This window comes from Buceros rhinoceros, unplaced genomic scaffold, assembly GCF_000710305.1.
Source record: "Buceros rhinoceros silvestris isolate BGI_N320 unplaced genomic scaffold, ASM71030v1 scaffold27063, whole genome shotgun sequence".
NCBI classification, from domain to species: Eukaryota; Metazoa; Chordata; class Aves; order Bucerotiformes; family Bucerotidae; genus Buceros; species Buceros rhinoceros.
Genome location: NW_010405838.1, coordinates 49436 through 71837, shown reverse-complemented (window position 1 = coordinate 71837; position 22402 = coordinate 49436). Strand labels below are relative to the sequence as shown.

Sequence of the window (22402 nt, the reverse complement as noted above, 5' to 3'; positions counted from 1 at the left end):
CTTTTCCAGCCACACACTATTTCGTCGCATCCGTTTCGGTGGGACACAGCTCCCCTTTTTCAACCTGCGACAGTCTTGTACCAACATATGAAAACAAACATACCTTGGAACCTTTTAGTCCTCCCAATTGGTCTTTGTCATTCAGTCCCCAAACAAAAACTTTGGTTCTTATTGTAGCTGCCGATTCAAGCCCAGCTGCCTTCTTTCTAACAAGACTGAACATATTGAGAAAAAAAAACAGTCATTTTAGCAACCTGCTATAGCATAAACATCTTTTTACTGTATTTATTGATTTTCCAATTTGGAACAGTTTCAGTACTCAAGCTACACAATGACAGTTAATCCGTGGCTGTAACAAATAAAAACCCCCAAAAAATCCAGAATGTTTTGCTGAGCAGTGGTAAATATACACATGCCACATACCAAATTTAACAAATCAAGTTTTTAGCTAGGTTTTGAACTCCAAACATATGGCAGAAGCAGAAGAGTTGTACAAAATGCTACTACCTTACCAGTGTGATAGCCTTAAGAAGAGTTATTTACGAACAAATGACCTACTTATAATTCTGACAAACTAAGATGCTGAATTCTCTTTGATACCGTTCGGCCTAATTAAGTTCCTCTTCTTACAATAATCTCCTTAATTATAGGAAAATATAGACACTAAGTTTCATTATAAATTTCCCACTACCACTGGAGGTGCCTACCTCCCTGTATTAGCTTTATCATCATCCTCTTCCTCATTATCAGAAGCAAGGAAAGGGACTGCAGCCAAATCTTCATCTTCTGCACGTATACGTCCCAGTATGCTGAGGCCATGTATTTTGCAATCAATCCCAGAGCTTCGGCACTGCTTGATTGCAATCTCAATATACCTGTGGTACTAAGAAGAAAAAAACTAAATTGCCATCTTCTGGGGGTCCTACATAACTTTATAGAACATAGGAAAGAATTAGAACATTTGTTTGACTTTTTCACCTTAACAAAAAGAATCTGTAACTTCAAATATTTGGCTTTTCAGACCTACACAATTCATACTTGAAGATAAACATACGGCCTCATTCATCCGCGAATGATTTAACTTCCAATCTTCTAAAAATTCATTATGCATTCCTCCTAGCTGTTACTGAAAAAGATCAGGACTACTATCCAAAATAAGCTTTACCATCCACCGTATTTATCACTAAATTTAAGTTTATTGGGATGTCTTCTTGGTTCATAGGTACATCAATTTACATCAAAAAAATTAAAATATCTTTACTGCTAAGGCTATTAAAGGGTTACACTGTGATTATGGTAAAAACTTACCAGGATAATTACTTTTATTAAAGTCCAGAAATAGGGCTAATTTAGAAGAAAAGTAAAATACCATGCTTTAATAATCACAATATCACTTTTAATCAATCTCTTGCAGCAAAATATCCTTCTGTTGCACACAAGAGTAATTCTCAAACAAACTTCACTTACTTCTGTACAATCACTGAGAAGAGGCACTGTGGTGTCTGTAGGATTTATATTGATTGTCTTTAGCTCTATAAGGTTATTTAAGGAATTACCCCCTAGAAAACAAAATGTGGAAAGAAAAACATTTTAAGATATGGTGTTTGATACATAAACAGGCACTATGCCTGTTAAATACATGACTATGTGAACTGAAATCAGATAAATACCTACTTTTGAATGTTCAGAAAAACCCATTTTTTTCAGACTTCTCAGATAATATACACATACCTGAAACTACAACTAAAGAGGGCATGTAACTGCTGTCTGCAGGGTCCACTATCATCTTTAGTCTGTGAACAAGAACATCTGGAAAAATCTCCAAGCGAATCCAGTGCTAGGGGAAACACATAAAATTTCATTTTCAGTAGTACTGTTAAGACCACCATATTAAACAAGAATAAATGTGTGTTGTTTATGAAGAAAGCATGAAAAACCTTTGTGAATGGTACACAACAGCTGCAATGCATGGGAACTGGCCGAAGGAAAATGACCATGTGAACTTCTTGCCTATCCAACCTCCAAAAACCTAAGAAACAGTTGCAGCCAATGATTTATTGCACCCAAGAGCAACACAATAGAGAAGACTGAAAAAGCACAGTAGCACTGGAGATCAAGAAACGGGACATAACGTAAATCTTTGGTTACAGTCTGTAGACAACCTGAAAGAAGGGTGGTACTTAGCATGGATATTCTCAGCATGCCCATCAACAGAGCACCAAAACACAATGGACAGAAGCCTAGCTGCAAATCCCAGTGCCTAGACTGGCCACAAAGCCATGCTGCAGGTCAATAAAACTGGTAAACCATAAACTAAGGAACAGTGCTTGCTGTAAACAATCTGCATGCAGAAGTCAAATGTACATTAAGCAAGTTTGCCGATTACACTAAACTAGGAGGAGCTGTGGACTTCCTTGAGGGTAGAGAGGTCTTACAGAGAGGTCTGGATAGACTAGAGAGCTAGGCAATCACCAACTGCATGAAATTTAACAAGAGCAAGTGCCGATTCTCCACCTGGGATGGAGTAAACCTGCTTATGTGTACAAACTGGGGGATGAGAAGCTGAAGAGCAGCCCCGCGGAAAGAGATCTGAGGGTTTGGGTTGATAGCCAGTTGAACAGGAATCATCAATGTGCCCTTGCAGCCAGAAGGGTCAACCACATCTTGGGTGCATCAAGCACAGTACAGCTAGTTGGTTGAGGGAGGTGATTGTCTCATCCACACTGCACTGGTTTGGCCTCACCTTGAGTACTGTGTGCAGTTTTGAACATCCCAACAGAAGAAGGACATCCAGCTATTAGTTGTGTCCAGAGGAGAATGACCAAGATGGTGAAAGATCTCAAGGGCAAGACTTATGAGGTCACTTGGGTTTGTACACCTTTGAGAAGGCTGAGGGGTGACCTCATCACCACCTACAATTCCCTCAAGAGAGGCAGCGGAGGGGGAGGTGCTGATCTCCTCTCTCTGGTGACCAGTGACAGGACACAAGGAAATGGAATGAAGTTCGGTCAGGGGAAGTTCAGATTGGACATAAAGGAGAAGGTTCTTCACTGAGACGGTGGTCAGTCACTGGGACAGGCTCCCCAGGGCAGTGGTCATGGCACCAAGCCTGTCAAGAGTTTAAGGAGCATCTAGAAGATATATAGTCATATGGTTTAGTTTTAGGTAGTCCAAAAACAGAGGAGCAGAGTGTTGGACTCCGTGATCCTTATAGCTCCCTTCCAACTCAAGATTCTCTATGCAAGTGAGGAGTGCCTGGAAGCATTTTGAGCTAGTGAGAGCCTAAATGCTTTTTGTATTGCAAAACAAAAAATTGCTTTTTGTATTGCAATCAATGTGATGGTTAAGAATGACTGCCATCAGTTATTATTCTGAAAAGGCAATTGTGACAATATTACCAATTACGGAATAGAATACGTACCACATACTCCAAAAAAAAAAAAAAGACACAAGTTCCTTATAATTTACATGAAATAATTAGAAAGCTGAAGCACAGCTTTCAAAAGACAATTAGTTACATTTACTATGAAAAACCATAGTTTTGTACTTCAGATGTCTAGTTTTACTACTCCTCTATCTTAGAGGAGTATTTTATACTCCTCTTATTTATACTAAATATTTCACTAAGGTAAATACTTATCCCCTTCAGAAGAAAGTGCGCCAGAATAAACCAGTTATGGCTTTTTCTCTAGCCAGAATAAACGAGTTTTACCTTCCCTTGTGAGCCAGAAGACTGCCAGCACTGCTCACTGCCATCAATAAGACGAGAAGCCTGATTCACAGAGGATGAGACATTCAAATTCTTAACTATTCTTGACCAATCATCCAGTAACATTCCCCGCTGGCTACTATGCCGTCTCTTCAGCTGCTTTCCAGAACGGCCACAAAATACCGGAGACTGACCTGCATGGTTAAGTGGAATGTTCTCAGAGAAAATTGCTTTTAAACACAAACAATGTGAAAGGAAATATAATAAATCAAGGATTTCAGCTATGTAGTCTAAAAGTAGACTACAGAAGCATGTCACATAGGCATGGTAACACTACTCATGTTTAAAGGGCATAGGTCAAGATTTCTTTTTTTTTTTTTTAATAGTTTCGAGCACTTTCCCTGTCTACCAGTTTTCATGCTTGTCATTTGGGATAATCACACTTTGTATTCTTATGATTGATTTGTACCAAGAAGCCAAGCATAATTACTCTTTTCAGGAATACATTTACACTCAATAGCCAATTGAAAGGGTCCTTCCTTATGAAATACAATCAAAATTTATGATGATAAATACTTCAAAATACAGGCCCACAGCACATGAATTTTGTACACTACCAGAGCATAGGAAAAATACACAACTAACCCTCAACAAAAACCCCTTACAGAAGAATAGGCATAGCTAAGTTACAGCACTCAAAAATTCCGGATCTTGTTCAAGAACAAGATGGTTTAGTGAGTTGCTGATCTCCTCTCTGTAAAAACACAGTTCTCCTTCCCTTCATTATCTTTGAAGCTTCTAGAAAGCCTGACTAAAACAATATTATAACTCCTCTACCCTATCCAGGGCAATGGAAAGGATTAGAGGTTGACACTATACTACTTGTACAACCTTTTTAACTGATTTATTAGTGGAAAGTCTTTCTTACTCTTTAGACAAACCATCCTACACATGCAATGAGTGCTCATGATTTCTAGTAGGGAATCAGTTCTATCCATTTTCCAAACCAAACAGACTGTCTTTGTGTAAATACAAAGAGGTTTAGTCCACAAGCCAGCATCGCCTTGCTAATACTAGGGATCAAACTGATTTTTAGACAGGTGGAGACAAAAGAAATAAAAGCTACTGTCAGGTAAGTTTTGCATAACAATGCAAAACCCAGAAGTTTTGGAATTAAAATGGCTGCACCTAGTCTTGCCTTAGAAAAAATAAAAATCTGATTATGAGTCTTTCAAAAGGCTTCCCTTTCCTACCACACCTCTCTGGAGTCTCCACGTCATGAAGGAAACCACACACTGACAGGCAAAATTGTTTTGCAAAACTGCAAGAAGTGTAACTGAGGTGTAAGAATGTATCTCTGGTATTCCAAGCTGTACCTGCTGTCATGAGAATTCCACTCACCTACGTTTAGGCTGACAGCAAAAAGAAGGAGGATTAAAGAATTATATGTTTTACTCCTGGTGTAGCTGAAAACTCCATTCTGACAAAAAGTTACTGTTACGTAGCCACATTTTTTAAGCTTTTTTAACACTACAAAGAAAGCTTAAGAGATGATGTTTTGGTGTAGCCCACCATGTGCATTTTGTTGTCTACATGCTCAATCTGAACACTAATTTCATTATGTGAAGGAGCTGAAATGTAGAACTTTTTATTAAAAAAAAATCCAATGCATTTTAAAATGAATCTAAGAAACATGTAGATTCTGAAGCTTACCTGGTTCATTTATTCTGCCAAAAGTATGTCGGGTGTTATGCTTCCTGGTTTTAAAACAGGTTTCACAAAAATCAAAATCATCACAATTTCTGCATTTGAACCTAGGCCCATTGATAGGAAACATCTGACAGCCATCACACCTGATTGCACAAAAGATCAAGTAAATATATTTCCAGAAGTTTTCATGGTACAGGTTAATTGTAACATGAGTCAAGACAATAGGATCAGGACAGTAAGGCTAAAGGACAACCCACATTCACGAAGAAAAATGTAAATCATCACTTACGTTACTCCAGGATGAATGCTGGGGACCAGTTCCATTTCTGACAACAAGCCAGTCCAATGAGACTGCTGAGGGAAGTCTACAATGACATCTTTTCCATTGGCACTAAAAGCTATGACAAAAACATACAGGAAGTGTGTTTTGCAAATCTCTACAAAATGGAGCAGAAAGAGTCCAGTGCACTACCGGAGTAGAAACACATAATAAAAGTTACTTTCAAAAGTAATCTTTTATTTTAATGGAACTATGTATTAACTTTATCAGATAGCCTGGAAAGGGGCAGATGGAAAGGGAGTTCTAAAGATTTTTTTAAAGATATATACTATCCTATATAAACTCCTTGACTCTTAATTTTTTCATATTTTTTCAAACAGTTCCCAAAGGGAGAGAGTACTTCTAAGCACTAATACAGTATCATCAAAGTCTGTACCTCTTCAAAGAAACTATGCCTCACATACTTCTGTAACATCCTTTACAGCCTGACACTAGTGCACCCCACTTTCTCCTCACTTTCATATCAAATCATCAAGTTAGATTTACTTCTTGAAGGAAAACCATTTGTGGTTCATCCAAAGTGTAAGTAAGAACTACAACAGGACGCTGCACAGGTCCCTAAAGATCTTTACTATATGCGAATGGAGTGGCTCAAAAAGTAAATGAACACACTAACAAAGTGGGCTGCCACACAGTATATGTCTATAAATTTATCACAGATATCAAATCCACTCCATGCTCTTATCATCATGGAATACTCCATGAAACAGTGTGATTTGTAACCGTGTCAGGAAGATTCTCAAATACTCCAGAGATTCTGTGTGGTTTCCAGTTTTATTACCTCCCCATGCACCTTTTTTAATATACGTTACCTTTGACAACTCCCACACTTCGGTGAGTAACTGATCCCCATTTGTACTTGGGTGTGGCAACAGAGCTTTTCACACGCACTTTGTCACCTATCTTGATGTGAGAGGCAGAACTCTGTGGCGGAAATCCTAGCAGTTGCAAGAACAAACGCATGGTGAGTTTTTCCCTTCCAAAAATAAGTCTCCCTTAGTGTACTTTTTTTTTTTTTAATTAAAAAGTTGTCACCTGTGAACTTACCTAAAAGTTCAACATGAATATATCTGACCCAGTAAGTACCACCCTTTTGTTGCCAATCACACTGCACGTTCAGGTCATGCAACCCATCTCGATCCAACTTAATAACTTTGCCTACATCTCCTTCACAAACTTCCTCATAGGTTCTGCAGCACCTAACCATCATCCCCACCTAGGGAAAAAGGACAATAGAATGCCATAGCTAAGCAAAGATTTTTGTACCAGAAGGGAAGTAGTTTCAGTATAGCTTTTGATTATCATGCTTACCTGAATATTTTCCCTCACATACACGGCATAGTCATCATTACTTAAGAAATCAGCTCGTTTCTTATAGGTCTGGCTCTCTGTTACAACAGCACCACTTGACTGGAAAAAAATTCAAAGTAAACATCTAACAGTTACAAAACTTGTTTTCAATTCAGATAAATAAAATTGCTATCAGAGACTGAAGATAACCCAACAAAAACAAACATATGTAGTATCCAAGTTGCATGCCAAAATGGGAAAAATCTTCAACAGGTCAACTCACTAAATAGCTCATATTTATCATCTACTTTACTTTAAAATGAAGTTAGTTTCCAAAATGATTTGCCAAGGAATGTAGCTACAAATTTTCTAAGAGTGTGCAATAAACTGCAAGTTGCTTTTATGAAATCTGCTTGCCAAAGAAAACTAGAACAAAGAGGATTTGTGATTAGCCTTGCAGACACACACTCACATTCTGCTTCTTAGGCTACTTGTTTGGAGAGGGGGAAAAAAAAGGGCAAAAAAAAAGTTGTGAATAGTAATCTCCCACTTAAAGTACGCTACTCTTTTTTTAGTTGTTATGTAATACAATGGGATTTAAAGTATTCCCTTAGAAAAACAAGGTAACAAGAAAAAAAGGTTCTAGTTATTAGAAATTATTCCTTTCAAGATTTAACTTAAACAATTTCAAGAGACCTATTGCATTCCAGGTGTAATGAGAATCTTCAGAAAAGTCTGCTATGTTTTGAGCATTAGATGTTTTTTCATTTGAGGCAATATAAAGCAGTTTCTCACTGCAATACTGATAAAGATATCAGGACTCAAAGTCAAGTTAATTTCCTTCTAATTATAATGCATTTCTTTCAATTACAAAATCTGATATGTACTAGAAAACCCCACATAACTCTTTAAAAAAATAAAAAGAAATAGAAAGTCCATTTCATTTTGTTGTCAAATCCTTACTGAAACAGTTCTTGAAGACTAATATAAATTCATATTAAAGCCACCAGACTCAACAGTCATCATAAAGGTCACTTTGTTACCAACAGGTGAAAAAAGTTTTTAAAAGGAAAAAGCTGTTATTTCACTGGCGTATTTTTGCCACTTAGTCACTTATTCCTCAGCCATTCCTCGTAGCTAACATACATTTGTTTTTCAGACCAAAGAAAGGCAGGCAGAGGAAAAAATTTAAAAAAAGAAAAAAATCACAAGGAGAAAGTAAAGAGTCCTTTAGAAACATTATACTACAACACTGACTATTTCAGATGACACTGAGACCAATTATGACGGATACTGAGAACTAGCACTAGTGAAACATCTGCCTGCATTCCACTCTTCCCCTGTGCTACTCATACATAAATATTAATAGAGTATTCTTGAGTTCTTTTATGACATGCCTTAGAAACATTACAAAAAGGGTCCTTGTTACAGTATTGAAAGCTTGGGACAGCAGAGTGTCCTTGTACTCTAAACAAGTTCATAAAAAGAAAGAACTATAACATTTGTCACTAGCTAGCATAATTTAGTTTTTAGTAAGTTGGATACTTACCACAGGGCAAGCAGCTTCAGCTTCTTCCACCTCTTCTGCCAATTCCTCATCTGAATATTCATCAGAGATAGTATCGGCATCAGAGAGATCCGTAATTTGAACATCAGGGTGATCCAACAACCAGCCAACCAAGGCTTCCACTCCTGATACAGAAAATAAACTCAGCATCTAAAGGATCCTCTGACATTAAGATGGCATCCAAAAAGAGAAGTAACTACTGTTCCCTCGTAAGTAGCCTTCTAACCTGCTCGCAACTTTCCTTCTCCTTCTAACATCAATAATTTAACTGAATGAAATACCTGGTAACCCAGAAGCACTTCCAGTGGTTCCAGACAGGGATTTTAGTGCAAATTCTATGTTTTTCCTAGGAAATCCCATTTCCATAAGTTGAACTACAATGGGGAGGGGTGGAATTGGAGATTGCTTGCGTTTCTTCACTTTTGTGGGTCGGATATGTTGCACCGTGATGGGTGTCGTAGCTTCACTAGAGCTGCAGTCTTCAAACACTGGAGTTGAAGGATGTGTAGACTCTACAGCCAGATACTGGCACACTGCCAAAGCAGCAGCCTAAGCAAGAAAAAAATAAATCAGTTTGGGTAAAAAAAAGCATATTTATTATGTTTTTTTTTAATTTGCGTCCAAAATTAAAGATTATTCGCCAAAAAGGGTTCAGTGTAACTTTTTTTTTATCCTATAGTTTAACAAGTTTCAACTGAAATGTGAATCAGAAAAACTCATTTATTATGTTATTTAAGCAGAAAACACAGACTCTACCTCAAGCTCTTGTTTGTCAAATATTGCTTTCACAGGTGATGGTTGCGTAGCAGCTGTTAAAAGTTGCTGTAAAAGAATCATGGGAGGCTGAGGTCCTTCAGGAGACATATCTCCTATGTCGGGAGAGGCAACTGCTCCATCCTCTTGAAACAAAAAACATTATTTTAACCAAAACCATATAATGTTAGTCAATCAGTAGACTTATTTTGGGGCCTACTGGTTGATCAAGCACATTGTTACTTCTCCACAGGAATCATGTGTTTAAGATTAAACCACGTGTGCCACAATCTCCATACAAAAAAAGCAAATGAGAAATTTGTAGCTAAACAATAGTTTTACTAAAATACACCTAGAACATGTCTAGCAGAAAGTGCTCAGGGGACAGTGAATTTACACAAGTATATTCTGAGTTTGCCCTTTTACAGTAAGATTATTATAAAAAGGTCCTGCCAGGATAAACAGCTTTATGAGAACAACCTCATCTATCCTCAAAACTAAGGTGCATATTTTCTAGACTGAGTCATTTAACCCTCTAATAACACCTCTTGGGAAGGGTTCCCTGGAAGTATTCCTTGCCCCTTCAAGAGAGTATACCCTTTTACAGAATCAACTGGTTCACTATTCTGCAACTTTTATATCTGATTTAGTATTCTTGTTGGCATAAACATTCACATTTCCTAGACCTTTATAATGGCCCTCAGGAAAGTGTTCTCACTCTTCCTTTAACTCCAACGAAATAAAGTTCTCATATTTGAAACAATAACAAAACAGTTAATAGTCCTCATGTACTTAAGCTGTTCTGGTTTAAAAAAAAAAGAAGTTGGGTGTTGGGGGGTTTTTTTCTCCCCCTTTAAAAAAAAAAAATGGTGGTAGAAGCAAAACCATGTTCCATTCCTGGAAAAAAACTCATGATTCTGTTGACTTAAAATAAATATACAAATAAACCAAGTATATTACTATATTGAAAAATACTGTATGCTATACTGAAAAATATTACTTGCTTCACAAATGCATGAAGAATGAATATAAACTATAAGGGCATCAACAGCTACCCTGAAAGCTGACAGAGCTATTTAATTTATTTTCATATGTAGAATGAAAGTATACAGAGAATAAATTCAAATTATTAAAACTGTAAGCCCTTAAGCTCTTTTCAAAACTACGCTTAAGACACTGTATCCTGGTTTTGTTTCAATGGAAACTGCAAAACTTCTGAAGTCACAGGAATTGCTAATTGAGAACTTTAAGCTTTGAAGTAGAAAAAGAAATCACTGCAAAAAATAATTTTTTTTTAAATTACTTACAAAGCTTAGTAACTATAGGAGACTTAAAATTTAGCTAACTCAAATTTCAAGCTTCAAACCCTTGATCCACTTCCTCTTCAAAACCTAAGTTAAAAAGTCAAAATGCTTTTAATATATAAGCTTAAAACATTCCTGAATATTAATCTTTAGTTTTTAGTCTTTAGAGGGCAAACCTAATTTTTACTCGCCAGCTGCTATTAGCAAGGGTTATAGTCACATACTCCATCTGCCATCTAAACAAACAGCAGCAAACTCAGGTTGTATTTCAGAATACCTGCAGGATTTAATGCACACTCCTGAACAGCTGGCTGAGATAAGATCTGCCTTAGTGTATCCTGGTGAGAAAGCAGAGCTCGACCTGCTTTCAGTATGTATAGCTTTAATTGCTGGCAGCGCAGAAGATCCAAATCCACTTGCCCTAGAAGAAATATTAAGCAGCCATTAGCACTAGGAATCTCTTTTGTTAGGAGAAGAAAGGCTATCATTGATATAACCTAAGTCAGTGTATTTCTTAACTCGCTGTATGAAAGCCTGTGAAATATTGATGATACAAGGTAGTTTGAAACAGCACCAGGATAAAAAGTCTGCACACATTCTAAGACTCATATTAAAAACACTGCCTTCCTATTTTTCACATCAGAGACAGTCATACAGCTGACATATAGTACAGTATGTGCAGTTAAGATGTTATATGGTTCCAGTATTTTTAAAAATTTAATACAGTAAATCCAGCCCCAAACCTTATTTACATTGTCCCGCCAAATTAAAAACAGTATTCCACTTTCAGTGCAGTGGAATTAATCTCATAGCTAAACTTGTGTCATAAGTGCATATTACTCAATGTTGACTAAGAAAAAAAGTCTAGTTCCAGAAGACCCTTTTTCTTCTGCACGTTTGCAATTATCAGTATTTCTCCTGGAGTACATCCAGCTATTCAAAAACAAAATGAAAAAAACAACAGTAAAACCCCAACTGTACCTGAAAGACCCTGATTGGGAGACTTCATTCTTTGTTTTTCTATTTTACTTCCAGCCAGATTTACTAGTTGAGCCCAAATGGATAGCATAGGTTCAGTGAAAGGCAAGTTGTTCACATTAAAAGCCACAACCGGAAGCTAGACAGTGGGTGAGGAATAGACCAAAAAAAAAGAAAAGAAAAAAAACCCCACAAATAAGCATTTTCAAAAATCATTCGAATGTTTCAACGGTTATTAACTGAAAAGGAGAAAAAGCAGCATTCACCTTACTGCTTTTAACCAGGAACAACTGGAGAGGATTTCTATTCCCTATATAGCTTCTAAGCCTGTATTTATACCACACAACTGCAGGTCTGCTTGGTGAAAAAGCAAGACAGAGTCTGAGCAAGGAAGAACTGCAGTCTCTGACACAGACGAGGCATTTTGACTGTGATTTCTGCAATTTCCCTCCAGCCATACTAGTCAACTTGAGATTAAGATTCAAATAAAAATACCCAAGACTTTCTACATGAGTTAGTAAATCAAGTTAAACACAAATAAATAAGCTCCTGTCATGTAAGATCTATAAATCACATTGTCATGACTTGAGATTCTACCTCGAGTCAAAGAACGTGAGCTCAAATCGCTTCTTCCTTTCAGCTCCTCAACAAATGAGGATGGGCTTTAAAGGCCCTACAGAGGTTCACATTCAGAAATGTATGTTCTGAATGTCAACAACTGTACGTGTTGAATATCAATGTATTTACTCAATGAAGAACAAGTGTCTTCTTTGCACCATATCAGTCTTTAACCGTACCCTTCCCTGTATTAAGTCTCAATAAAACACACTTACTGGTTTTAGTTGATTCAGAGGGCACACTCTGCATGTTCGCATGTCATAGAACTGTACGGTGATTTTCCCTTTTGGGGTGATGCGTGTCACTGTGCCTTCTCCAAATTCATCATGAACTACTTGTCCACCCAGTCTCAAGCGACTATCTATGCCACCAATCACTGCTAGCACTGCCATCAGGCCTCCCACCTCTGGATTCTCAGTGTCAGGAAAGTAGTCATCCAACAGAGCCTGATAAAGAACAGTAGAATTAACTGTAAGGAGAAAACATACACTTCTATCTGCTTTAAAATACAAAGTCAATCATACATACTTCAATTTAAAAACTACAAACACATAAATACATATATATATAAAAATAGAAAAATGGTTTCAAAATTACACTTAAAGTTATTTATAAACATTTAATAATTCCAAAATAAACATTGCTATAAAAATGAGCTTATTTTAAAACGTGGAAACTACCCCTTCTGACTGTTTTCCTGCAAAGATGTGGGTGATGGAGGTTAGCTGAGAGTTGATGTACTTGTTTATGAGTCCATTCCACTGGCTGAGCGAATGGAGTGTCCTCAGCAGTGCCACTATCTCTTCCGCTAAAGTACTACTGTGAGTGGCAGTTAGAGATGCTTGGGGCCTGGCCTTTCTCCTTCTCAGAGTAGATTCTGGAAAGACAAAAGTCAATGCACAACAGTTACCAATTTAACACACGCATTTCCTATCCATAAAAACAAGCCAGAGGGAAAATTCCTCTACCTCTGAGCAGTGGGATATCTGAAGAACAAGTACTAAGCAGGCTGCCTAAAAATCCAAACAGTTTTTCCACAAGAAATTTCATGTCTCTTGACCTTTCATTTTTATCCCAGGATGGAAGTACTGCTTTCAATAAATGTACAGCAAGGATCTAAAAGGAGAATAAAGTTAGTGTTATTTCATTAACTCACCAAATATTAAAGAAATTTCCAAACAAGTTAAGTACAGAAGAAAGACATTTTAAAAGTTAGCCTTCCTTTGTAGTTCCTTCTATAATGCTGATTTCCTTCCAGCTGTGGAAATTACAGAGCTACTGATCTTCTGTTCAGTTTGCTAAGGAGTATTTTAAAAGAAATTGTGCCAGTTCAAAGTCAGTAATAATTTTACAGGCACTTCATATTAGTGAATCCAACTTCTTCAATACCCAGGATGCGAGACAAAAACACACTGAGAAACACTGTAAATGACTGAAAAACACATAGGAAAAATAGGAATACAGAAAGTGGAGGTTTGTTGACATTCCAGACTCAGAACTGAGTACTAAGATGCATTACAGAATGAAAGCGTCCAAACATTCACGCCACAGACAATCATACAGCTGACATATAACACATTCTGCAATGAAGGTACGATAATTAAAAATCATGAGATATAAAGCTGAATGATAAAAGAAGGCATAAAGCAACCACAGTGACATCCAGAAGTAGTTACTGTAAAACTAGGGCCTTCAACACAGAACACAGAAGCAACAGGCTGGCGTCTCCAGACCTAGACACTCAGTGCAGGACTGACGAGGAACATGGGAAGATGCAGTGCTGCAGTATCGAAGAGTAGATGAAGTTGCACATTCTAAACAGAAGCGTTTCAGATTTTGAACCTCCTCATCTTCTACCCAGGAGACCAATGCAAGTGACCAATAACAGTGAAGAGATCTCTCTTCTTGTAAACCTCTGTCAATACCATGTCTGTCTAAAACTTCGAGGTCCTCTTTTTCAAGTACATGAGGAATGGTCATTTCACTCTAGTATTCCCTGAACATCAGGGATGACTCTAACACACTAAGTCCTGAATGCAGACCGAAGTTTCATCATATTAAAAACACTAGCAAGAATTTGCCTGAAGATTACACAAAAATGCCAGGCCTTTATGATACAAGGCTTTAGTTAAAAGATGCTGATGCCTTATCAAGAATAAGATTAAGATCCTCATTTCAAAGTCAGTAATAATTTTACAGGCACTTCATATTAGTGAATCCAACCTCTTCAATACCCAGGATGTGAGACAAAAAACACACTGAGAAACACTGTAAATGACTGAAAAACACACAGGAAAAACAGGAATACAGAAAGTGGAGGTCAATAAGATCAAATAAGATTTTGATAAAGATCAATAAGATCTTTAAGGATTTTTATATATAAAGATCAATTGATAAATCAATTGATAAAAATCAAATTGATAAAGATCAATAAGATTTTGATCCTCAAGCCTTAACATTTGGAAGTGTTATTCCATAATAAGGTTGCTTTTCCAATCTCATGAAAAAGGCACTACAAGATGCTAAGAAAAGGAAAAAGAAAAAAAAATTTAAAGAAGAAGTAAAAAGAAAAGGGAAAAAGGGACAAGAGAAATATTATACCAAAATAAGATGCAAAGATGCAGCTTCTTAGGAGAGACTAATTAAAACAACAATAACAACAATAGTGTCTCTCCTATGGAAGGAGGAACAGTAGATAATTCACAATTCAACAACTTTAAAATGAAATTGCACATTTTTCCTAACCATCATTTTTTTATTCTCTTCTTTATTCAAGTTCTAGGAAACATTACATGGGAGTTCTGGAATACATTTTTGGAACAGTGTTTTAGCCTCACACCCGTACAAAACTGTCAGGATTTCAATAGAACAAGGGAGTCTGTAGTGCTCTGAAGGCTCAAAAACTTACAGATGTATATTTAAAACAATGAATCCTAAGTATAAGAAAACATTTTATCTTTTTTCCAATTAATTAAAAACTGATTTAAGAACATTTCCCATCTGTGTTTTAAAATACACTTTTTTTTTAAAAGATGACTAAAGTCTACTAAATTTGTTGCCTATCAAAGTAATTTGGAAATACACACATTACCTGTCTCTGCAGTGAAGCAGCAGTGAAAGATTCATGCCCCTCAACAATTTTCATTAGCAAGGTTATCCACTGAGATGTACTAAGAGTGCTGCACATCTGAGGCATGAGCGCTATACTTCGAATGAATCCCAGCGTGCACCAGCTCCTATGCTGTTCTTTATAAACTAATTTATTTGGCAAGGAAGCTAAAAACAAAAAGATATATACAAATAACAATTGTCTTTTCCATCAGCTACGTAATTCTCTATATATTACCGGGGTTTTTTCAGACAAATCATAACACTGTCTTTACATGTTAACTTCAGTTTTAGAGCCTGTAAGTTAATTTTATTAAATAAGCTTTTAGAACAAGTCTCATCCTTACATTGTTCCCTCATTTCAAAGTAGTTAATAGCATTACTTCTGAAATTACAAAGCAGCTATGGAAATTATTATGACATAGCCAGTCCTACTGTTGTCCCCAAACAGACGACGACGGATATGAAATTCACTGTCTTAATCAAATATACACATCCTGATTCTCCACATCTCATGCATTTCTCTGCTTTTACTGCTTATGTTCTAAGAATGCTCAAGATCACTTATGTTGCATTTGCTAGCAATTAAGATTTTTAAAACTCTGAAAATGCATTTTCAACCCTTTGGCCTCAAAGGATTAAAAGCTAGTAACAAAAGATTTACAAACTTACGAGACAACAAAGCACAAAACAGAAGAACATCGCTCAGTCAGACTGTTTCTGTATAATATACCTGATTTATCTATAGTTCCACTCTCCACAAGCATACGGAGTAGACCACACAAAGTCCTAGTAGCATCACTTTGCATGACTTCAGCGTGGACGCCAGCAGAGAGACACAGTGTTTGCAAGAGGTTCACAGTACTTGTCAGCATCATGGCAGTAGGGTGGAGATTCCTTTCAACTTGCTCTCCTTCTGAAGGGAGACACAAAAGGCAAAGGAGTACGTTAATATTGAGTTAATGTATTTCACAAAGAGCTCTGAAACAAACACAGTATGAGAAATTTCTTGTAAATATCTTCTCTAAGATGATTTGACATGAAGAAGATTCCTTATTTCCAACCACAAGAACAAAATATAAACCAGGTGTTTTGTGAAGATACTTTCAAGTCATTTTCTAGCTGTACACAACTTAAAAGAATTCCAAATGCAGTGGCAGGAATAGGGAAGTAGTGTGACTACGTGTATAAGTAGGCCATATAATAAACACACCTTAGGATGGCATTCACATGTTAAAATGTATACCTCTTGACATCTGTAACTGAAACTATTTCAATCAGTTAATACTGTTTTCTTTGGCCCATGAATGCACAACAAATGTGACAGCATCCCTTCTACCCTTCTTTCACACAGTAAAGCTATCTAAAAAAGATTCTGGTGAGAAATGCACACCTATTAAATTAACCTTCTTTGATAAAGCATTTTCTCCTGCGAAAGAAGCTTTTTCATATTATAACAAACCAATCCTGGAATTCAACTAAAATTGTGCCTCTACTTTTATAAAAAAATAGGGGTTTTTTACCAGAATCAGACTCAGTGTCTGAATCCTCTGTTGTGGGCTGTGTTGCTGGCGGTGGCTCAGCTAGTTTAAGATCATATTTTCCCTCCTTCCCCATTCTGTAAGAATTTGTACTTCCAGTGTCCCACTGCACTCTAATCCAGCCATCTTCTCCCAATTCTCCAATCACACGACCCAAACCTGGAGCAGGTCCATCCTGACAGAAGAGAAAGGCTCAAGTTATATAATCGACAACACAAATTCATATCCAAAGTACACAAAATAATAATGCAATTGCTCTTGTTTGCTGCTATCCTAATGGTTAGGTAGTGAGCATTCAATAATGTTTTAAAATCCAGCATAAAGTTGGAAAGCATTTCAGTCTTCAAAAGAAATCACCCCAGTAAATTGCAGCAACATTCATGCTTACACCTATTTTACTATGTACTACATAAGCGCCACACACACAAAAGCGATACAATTTCCTGTTAATTTGTGAATCCAAACAATTTCACTAAAAAACAACTCTCATCTCCAAAAAATAAGTTAAACAAATAATTAACACATTTCACATTAATTCTACAATCTACAAAATGTAAAATGACCTTTAAAGTTTGAACATGAAATTCACACAGTCCACTGAATTGAGACTTTAGATTTCAGCATACTCAAACCTGTATGAAAAAAGTTGTACCTGATCACCCCATTTCCAGTCTACCCCTCTCACCACTCTGGTACCAATTTTCATCATGGCTGCCAGCTCTGGTCCAGAAGCAGGGAGCTGAACAGGTGTAGTTTCCTTTCTTGATTCTTCTAGGACTGTAGCAGAAGCTCCATGAGAAGAGGCAATCATATCTTCTTCAATGTTGTCAGAACTAGGTCCTAAAGAGGAAATCACATGAAAAAATTTAAAACCTGCTACAAGTTTCTATACGTACCTTTGTCACGCTTAAAGTTTAAGGCACATACGGTTTGCAATATAAAAGCATAAAAAAATCTAATAAATAGAAAACAATAAATAGGAAAGCTGACTTAACAGGTGATACAGTCATATGACTTTTTAGGATACAACAGTTTTGAAAGCACAGGATTTTAAATACTTAATTTTGAACAAAATTTAGTGACAAATAATAGACACATTATAATGTCAAGTCCAGTGGATAAATAGTTCTACTAACAGATTCTCTAGGGAAAAAAATTCTTAGGAGTACTCCAGTTAAGTACAAGCTAAGAGAAAAAAATACTTGCTATTATCTAAGAAAATCAAGAAAGAAATAGCAGGAGAGCTTGAATCATGTTAAAAAACACCACAGAACTTCTTAGAGCAACGAAAGGAAGCTTCCAGCTTAAATATGCAGACTGGGAATGGTTTTTATAGGAAGAACACCTGAAACAATGAGTAGGGAAATGGCAGTTTTTAACCTTACAGTTAAATTTTCCATTTTTAATTTATTTATAATATTTCCACCATAACTACACTATCACTCATTAATTGTAACAAAGAATGGCAAAAGCAAAGGCTTAGGAGAAAAATCATGACTGAATATAGGCTATAGTCAAACTAACTTCCTTCTCAGTCATCCTTATTGAGGTGGTTTGTGTACTGGAGTAAATAGCATGAAGTACTATCTTTAAGCAGCAAAGTCACTGTGTAGTTTGGGTACACCAACAGGCAAAAGTTACAGGAGATTTACAAAACACATGCTTCCTTGCAAAGAAGAAACAAGAAGATCTCATACCTATCAGCCGCAGTGTTGTTTGTGTCAATGCTAGCATGCCAGAGTTAAGGAGGAGGCTCAAGGTATTAGCACCGTGCTGCAGAGTCAACATGTTGAGCATGACCAGCAGAAAACGTGCTTGCGGAATAGTTCCAAGACTTGGTCCTGCCGGATTCTCATTAGTAATTGTTTGTAGAGGAACAGGCTGCACACCTAATCCAAAAGTAATATATATAAAAAAGTCAGTTGACATTTGGGAGCTAAAATAAAACAGGTTATAGATTTCTTTGATTGATGGTTTAATAAAGCATTTTTTATTTCCTTCTTGGCTTTAAGAACTTACAAGCTGAACTTTCAAGAAACTTCTTATTAATTTAACATTTTACCATTAAAATCTACTAATGAGTAATCAATCGCCTGGGAAACCAGCAACACTCTCTCAAACACCAAAAAGTGAGTTAAGGGGGGTCGGGGCAGCGGGGACATGGAACAACACACAGATGGACAGAAAGTCAAAGTAATTCTCAGCACAAACCAAGGGAACTGATTTTAGGGTCCTGACTGTTGGGAACTCTAAAAAAACGCAAGAGTGAGATTCACCTAGTTCTTTAAATTTTGCATTAGCATCTAGCAAGATGTTCCGGACATTCTGAATAGCCCATGCATACAACTTTCCAAAAGTTACTTCTAGCAGCATTCTGTTAAACGGTGGGATCAGATCAACATCCTTCAAGCAGTCGGTAAGAGGCTCCCTTCATAGAAAAACAACAACAAAAAAAATAAGTATTTTTTTCTTACTGAAGAATTGTGAAAGCAAAAGCAATAAAAAGGTTTACCCTATATTGGCTCCTTCTGGAATAAGCCTCTGCCATCCACAGAACATAGCATACTGCACAGATGGAAGCAAAAAATTTTTTGCTGCCAATTTCAGAATAGTATCTATTCCCTCCAGACGAACTTCTGCTCTTTCCAACTACAAAAGAGAAAAAAAAAAAATTGTCATACTTATGTAAACTGCTAATAACACGTAAGCCCACTTTCACTCATTTTACCTGTTTTAATAAACATTTTCTCATTTTTTCTACATCCACTGGCTCTTCTTTAAGTGCAAATTCAACAATTGTGTTAAGGAGGGCAGACTGTGGATACAAGCCTTGGACATTTTGCTTCAGCCATTTATATTTGTGGACACCTGTAACTGTACTCAAAAGTGGCTGCCACTTATCCTGAAAAACAGGATGGTAGCATGTTAAAACTTTTTCAACGATTTAACTTACATTTTCAGTAGTTTAAAATTATTTCATGTAAAACCATGTCCAAACTTAATAAACCAGAAGAATTAAAAAAAAGGAAATCTGTTGAAAGCCAGGAAAGAGCTTAAGAGAGTCTAATATTACATGTAACTCGTTATGTTTTTGACAATTTCTACATAGAATTTCAAATACATTAATATTCAAAAAGAGCAAGTAACCTATCACAACCCTTTATTTTGAAATGAAGCTTGATCTGAACACTTCTAAGATTATCAACAATCTAAAAATCAGAGATGGTATCATTACATATTCTAAATATGCAGTACACATGTTTATTTTCAAGAATTACTCCAGGTTTCATTAAAATGATGTGCCATACTTAATTACATATCACAAACACCTTTATCAGAATATTAAATGTCAAGTTATAGCAAGCATGCTTTTAGATCATATTTTTTTCCTCTTGTTATTTTTCTTCACAAGGTTGATTCCAAATCTGACATCCTACCTTGGGTGATTTGATTGGTATGGGCTTTTTATCTATAGGTACAGGACTGTGAGCTACTACACAGGGTTCTTCTAAATCACTCTCCTCATTTCCAATTTTGGATTCTTCCACATCAGCAGATTCAGATTTTTTTGGCACTAGAAATAAAAAAAAAATAAAAAAAAAAAATTCTTTCATGTAATCTGATAGCATTTTACAGTGTCACATTTTTAGGTTTGCATGATAACCTAAGCATACAGAATGCTTAACCTCTGCCTGTAATAAAATGCAAAAGTACTCTCTGTGAACTCTATGTCCAAGTATTATCAAATTAGTTCTGGTAGTATCTGCATTATGTTTTTATGTTTAAACACCAACTTCAAAAGCACTTTCGTGTTTGATCACCACATTAATTTATTTCCAGTTAAACAGTTCTGACTACGCTGCTTTAATCAAAGATGATTTTTAATAAGATGCCACTTCCAATTTTTTTTCAGTAAAGTTTTCTAACTTTACTGAAACCAGTTCAGAGGGACTGATATTGATGGATCAATTTTAATACAACAGAACACAAAGAAGTATGCCTCACCTAGACTTGACTTGTGTCTGCCTGTTCTTGCAGTAGGAACTGATGTGTAACCACTGATTTAGAAAACTTCATGAAAATGCAGCAGAGAACAAATGGCTTTGATGTTTTAGCTACATGAGTCTCCAATACAGAGCAGCAAACCTTGGAATGGGATTGATATTCACAGTTTCGACAAAAATACAACATTAATGTTGCCTTACCTCTTTTTTTCCTTTTTTCTCTAATTATTTTCTGAGCTACCCTCCGCCATCGGGGCAGGGAGCTTAGAAGTTTAAATTTAGACATTATAGAGAGATCATTGCAAACTGCAGGGCGTAGTTCATTGAATAAGAATCTCAAACGCTCGATGACAGGAGCACAAACTTCCTTGTAAGAACGTCCTTGTTCTTGATGGGTCTAGAAAAGGCAATGAACGATTAGGTTACTGTCTAATAGACAATAAAATTAACAATATATAACTTTTTAACAGAACTCTTCAAATGAAAAATAATCTGATCCTCAGCAGGTAAGAGGCTTACCTTAATCAGTGAGCATTTTGCTTGGTAGACAACACGACACACATCCACTACAGATTTTGGTAAGGTTTTATGCTTTACCTGGTCAACTCCAAGGGTACCAGGATGAACAAGAGACAGTGCTACATGACCTTAATGGGAAAAGATAATCTCTAAATATGCATTGCCAAAATCATCCACAGAATAGTTTACACTGACCCAAAATGCATTCTGGGACAGCTATACCACAGGCCTACCTACCCAAATCTTCATGCTTCAGAAGACAACATAATAACAAACGTCCTACTTCTTCCACTGGATGCTCAGGAGGGAACGTGATTGGTGTTGTTAAGTGACACTGTTTACAATATCTCTCTATTTGACACAGGAAGTCCTACAAAAAAAACACACAACAGCCCTATTTTCCTTTGGTTTTAAAAACAAAGGACCAAAAATATTGCAGCCAGCATTTAAATAAAACTGAATAACCTCCACAACCCGATCTAACATTAGGAAGTGAGATACAACATGCAGCATGCACTGTTTAATACACAGCAATGACAAACCGCTACTACAACGAATACCCTGTATCATTCTTCTTGTACCAAGAGCAACGTGGCTCGAGGAACAAAGCTACAATCGCTTTTATCCCTTCAAGATAGCCGTGTCATCTCACACAATTTTTAATGGTCTTCTGACTCATCGTTATTCCTATCCTACACTCCCAAGGACTTATTTGAGGGTTTTCTGATAAAGGAGCTAAGCTCAAAGGGTTAGAAAATCTGAAGGTATTACAGAAGTGATCAATGTAAATTATCACAGCGATCAGTGTAAATCATAGGGGTTTTCATAATTTCTATGATTTCAACTAGCTGAAACCTGAATCCCAAAGCACAAAGGGACTTTAAGACAAAGAAATACATGCACACGACACACAAAATCCATTTGCACTTTGACAAAGAAAACTCCATCTTAGTTCAACTGG

At 36.6% G+C, this 22402-nt stretch overlaps 1 protein-coding gene across 1 annotated transcript in view; it reads right to left on the bottom strand.

Moving 5' to 3' along the window:
- Positions 1–16: 16 nt before the first annotated feature.
- HERC2 (HECT and RLD domain containing E3 ubiquitin protein ligase 2) overlaps positions 17–22402 on the bottom strand; it is a 71455-nt gene continuing 49069 nt past the window's right edge. The window contains exons 27-56 of the mRNA XM_010133884.1: positions 21679–21811; positions 21442–21569; positions 21124–21319; positions 20356–20492; positions 19647–19820; positions 19431–19567; positions 19195–19346; positions 18616–18807; positions 17571–17758; positions 16901–17093; positions 16111–16293; positions 15361–15545; positions 13238–13385; positions 12950–13146; positions 12485–12715; positions 11655–11790; positions 10951–11094; positions 9373–9515; positions 8898–9165; positions 8599–8741; positions 7071–7169; positions 6807–6975; positions 6572–6697; positions 5709–5817; positions 5423–5562; positions 3713–3903; positions 1732–1837; positions 1468–1559; positions 708–883; positions 17–215 (exon numbers count right to left, since the gene is read on the bottom strand). Of these exons, the coding sequence (XP_010132186.1) occupies positions 17–215; positions 708–883; positions 1468–1559; positions 1732–1837; positions 3713–3903; positions 5423–5562; positions 5709–5817; positions 6572–6697; positions 6807–6975; positions 7071–7169; positions 8599–8741; positions 8898–9165; positions 9373–9515; positions 10951–11094; positions 11655–11790; positions 12485–12715; positions 12950–13146; positions 13238–13385; positions 15361–15545; positions 16111–16293; positions 16901–17093; positions 17571–17758; positions 18616–18807; positions 19195–19346; positions 19431–19567; positions 19647–19820; positions 20356–20492; positions 21124–21319; positions 21442–21569; positions 21679–21811 (4815 nt within the window). The remainder of the gene's footprint in view (positions 216–707; positions 884–1467; positions 1560–1731; positions 1838–3712; positions 3904–5422; positions 5563–5708; positions 5818–6571; positions 6698–6806; positions 6976–7070; positions 7170–8598; positions 8742–8897; positions 9166–9372; positions 9516–10950; positions 11095–11654; positions 11791–12484; positions 12716–12949; positions 13147–13237; positions 13386–15360; positions 15546–16110; positions 16294–16900; positions 17094–17570; positions 17759–18615; positions 18808–19194; positions 19347–19430; positions 19568–19646; positions 19821–20355; positions 20493–21123; positions 21320–21441; positions 21570–21678; positions 21812–22402) is intronic.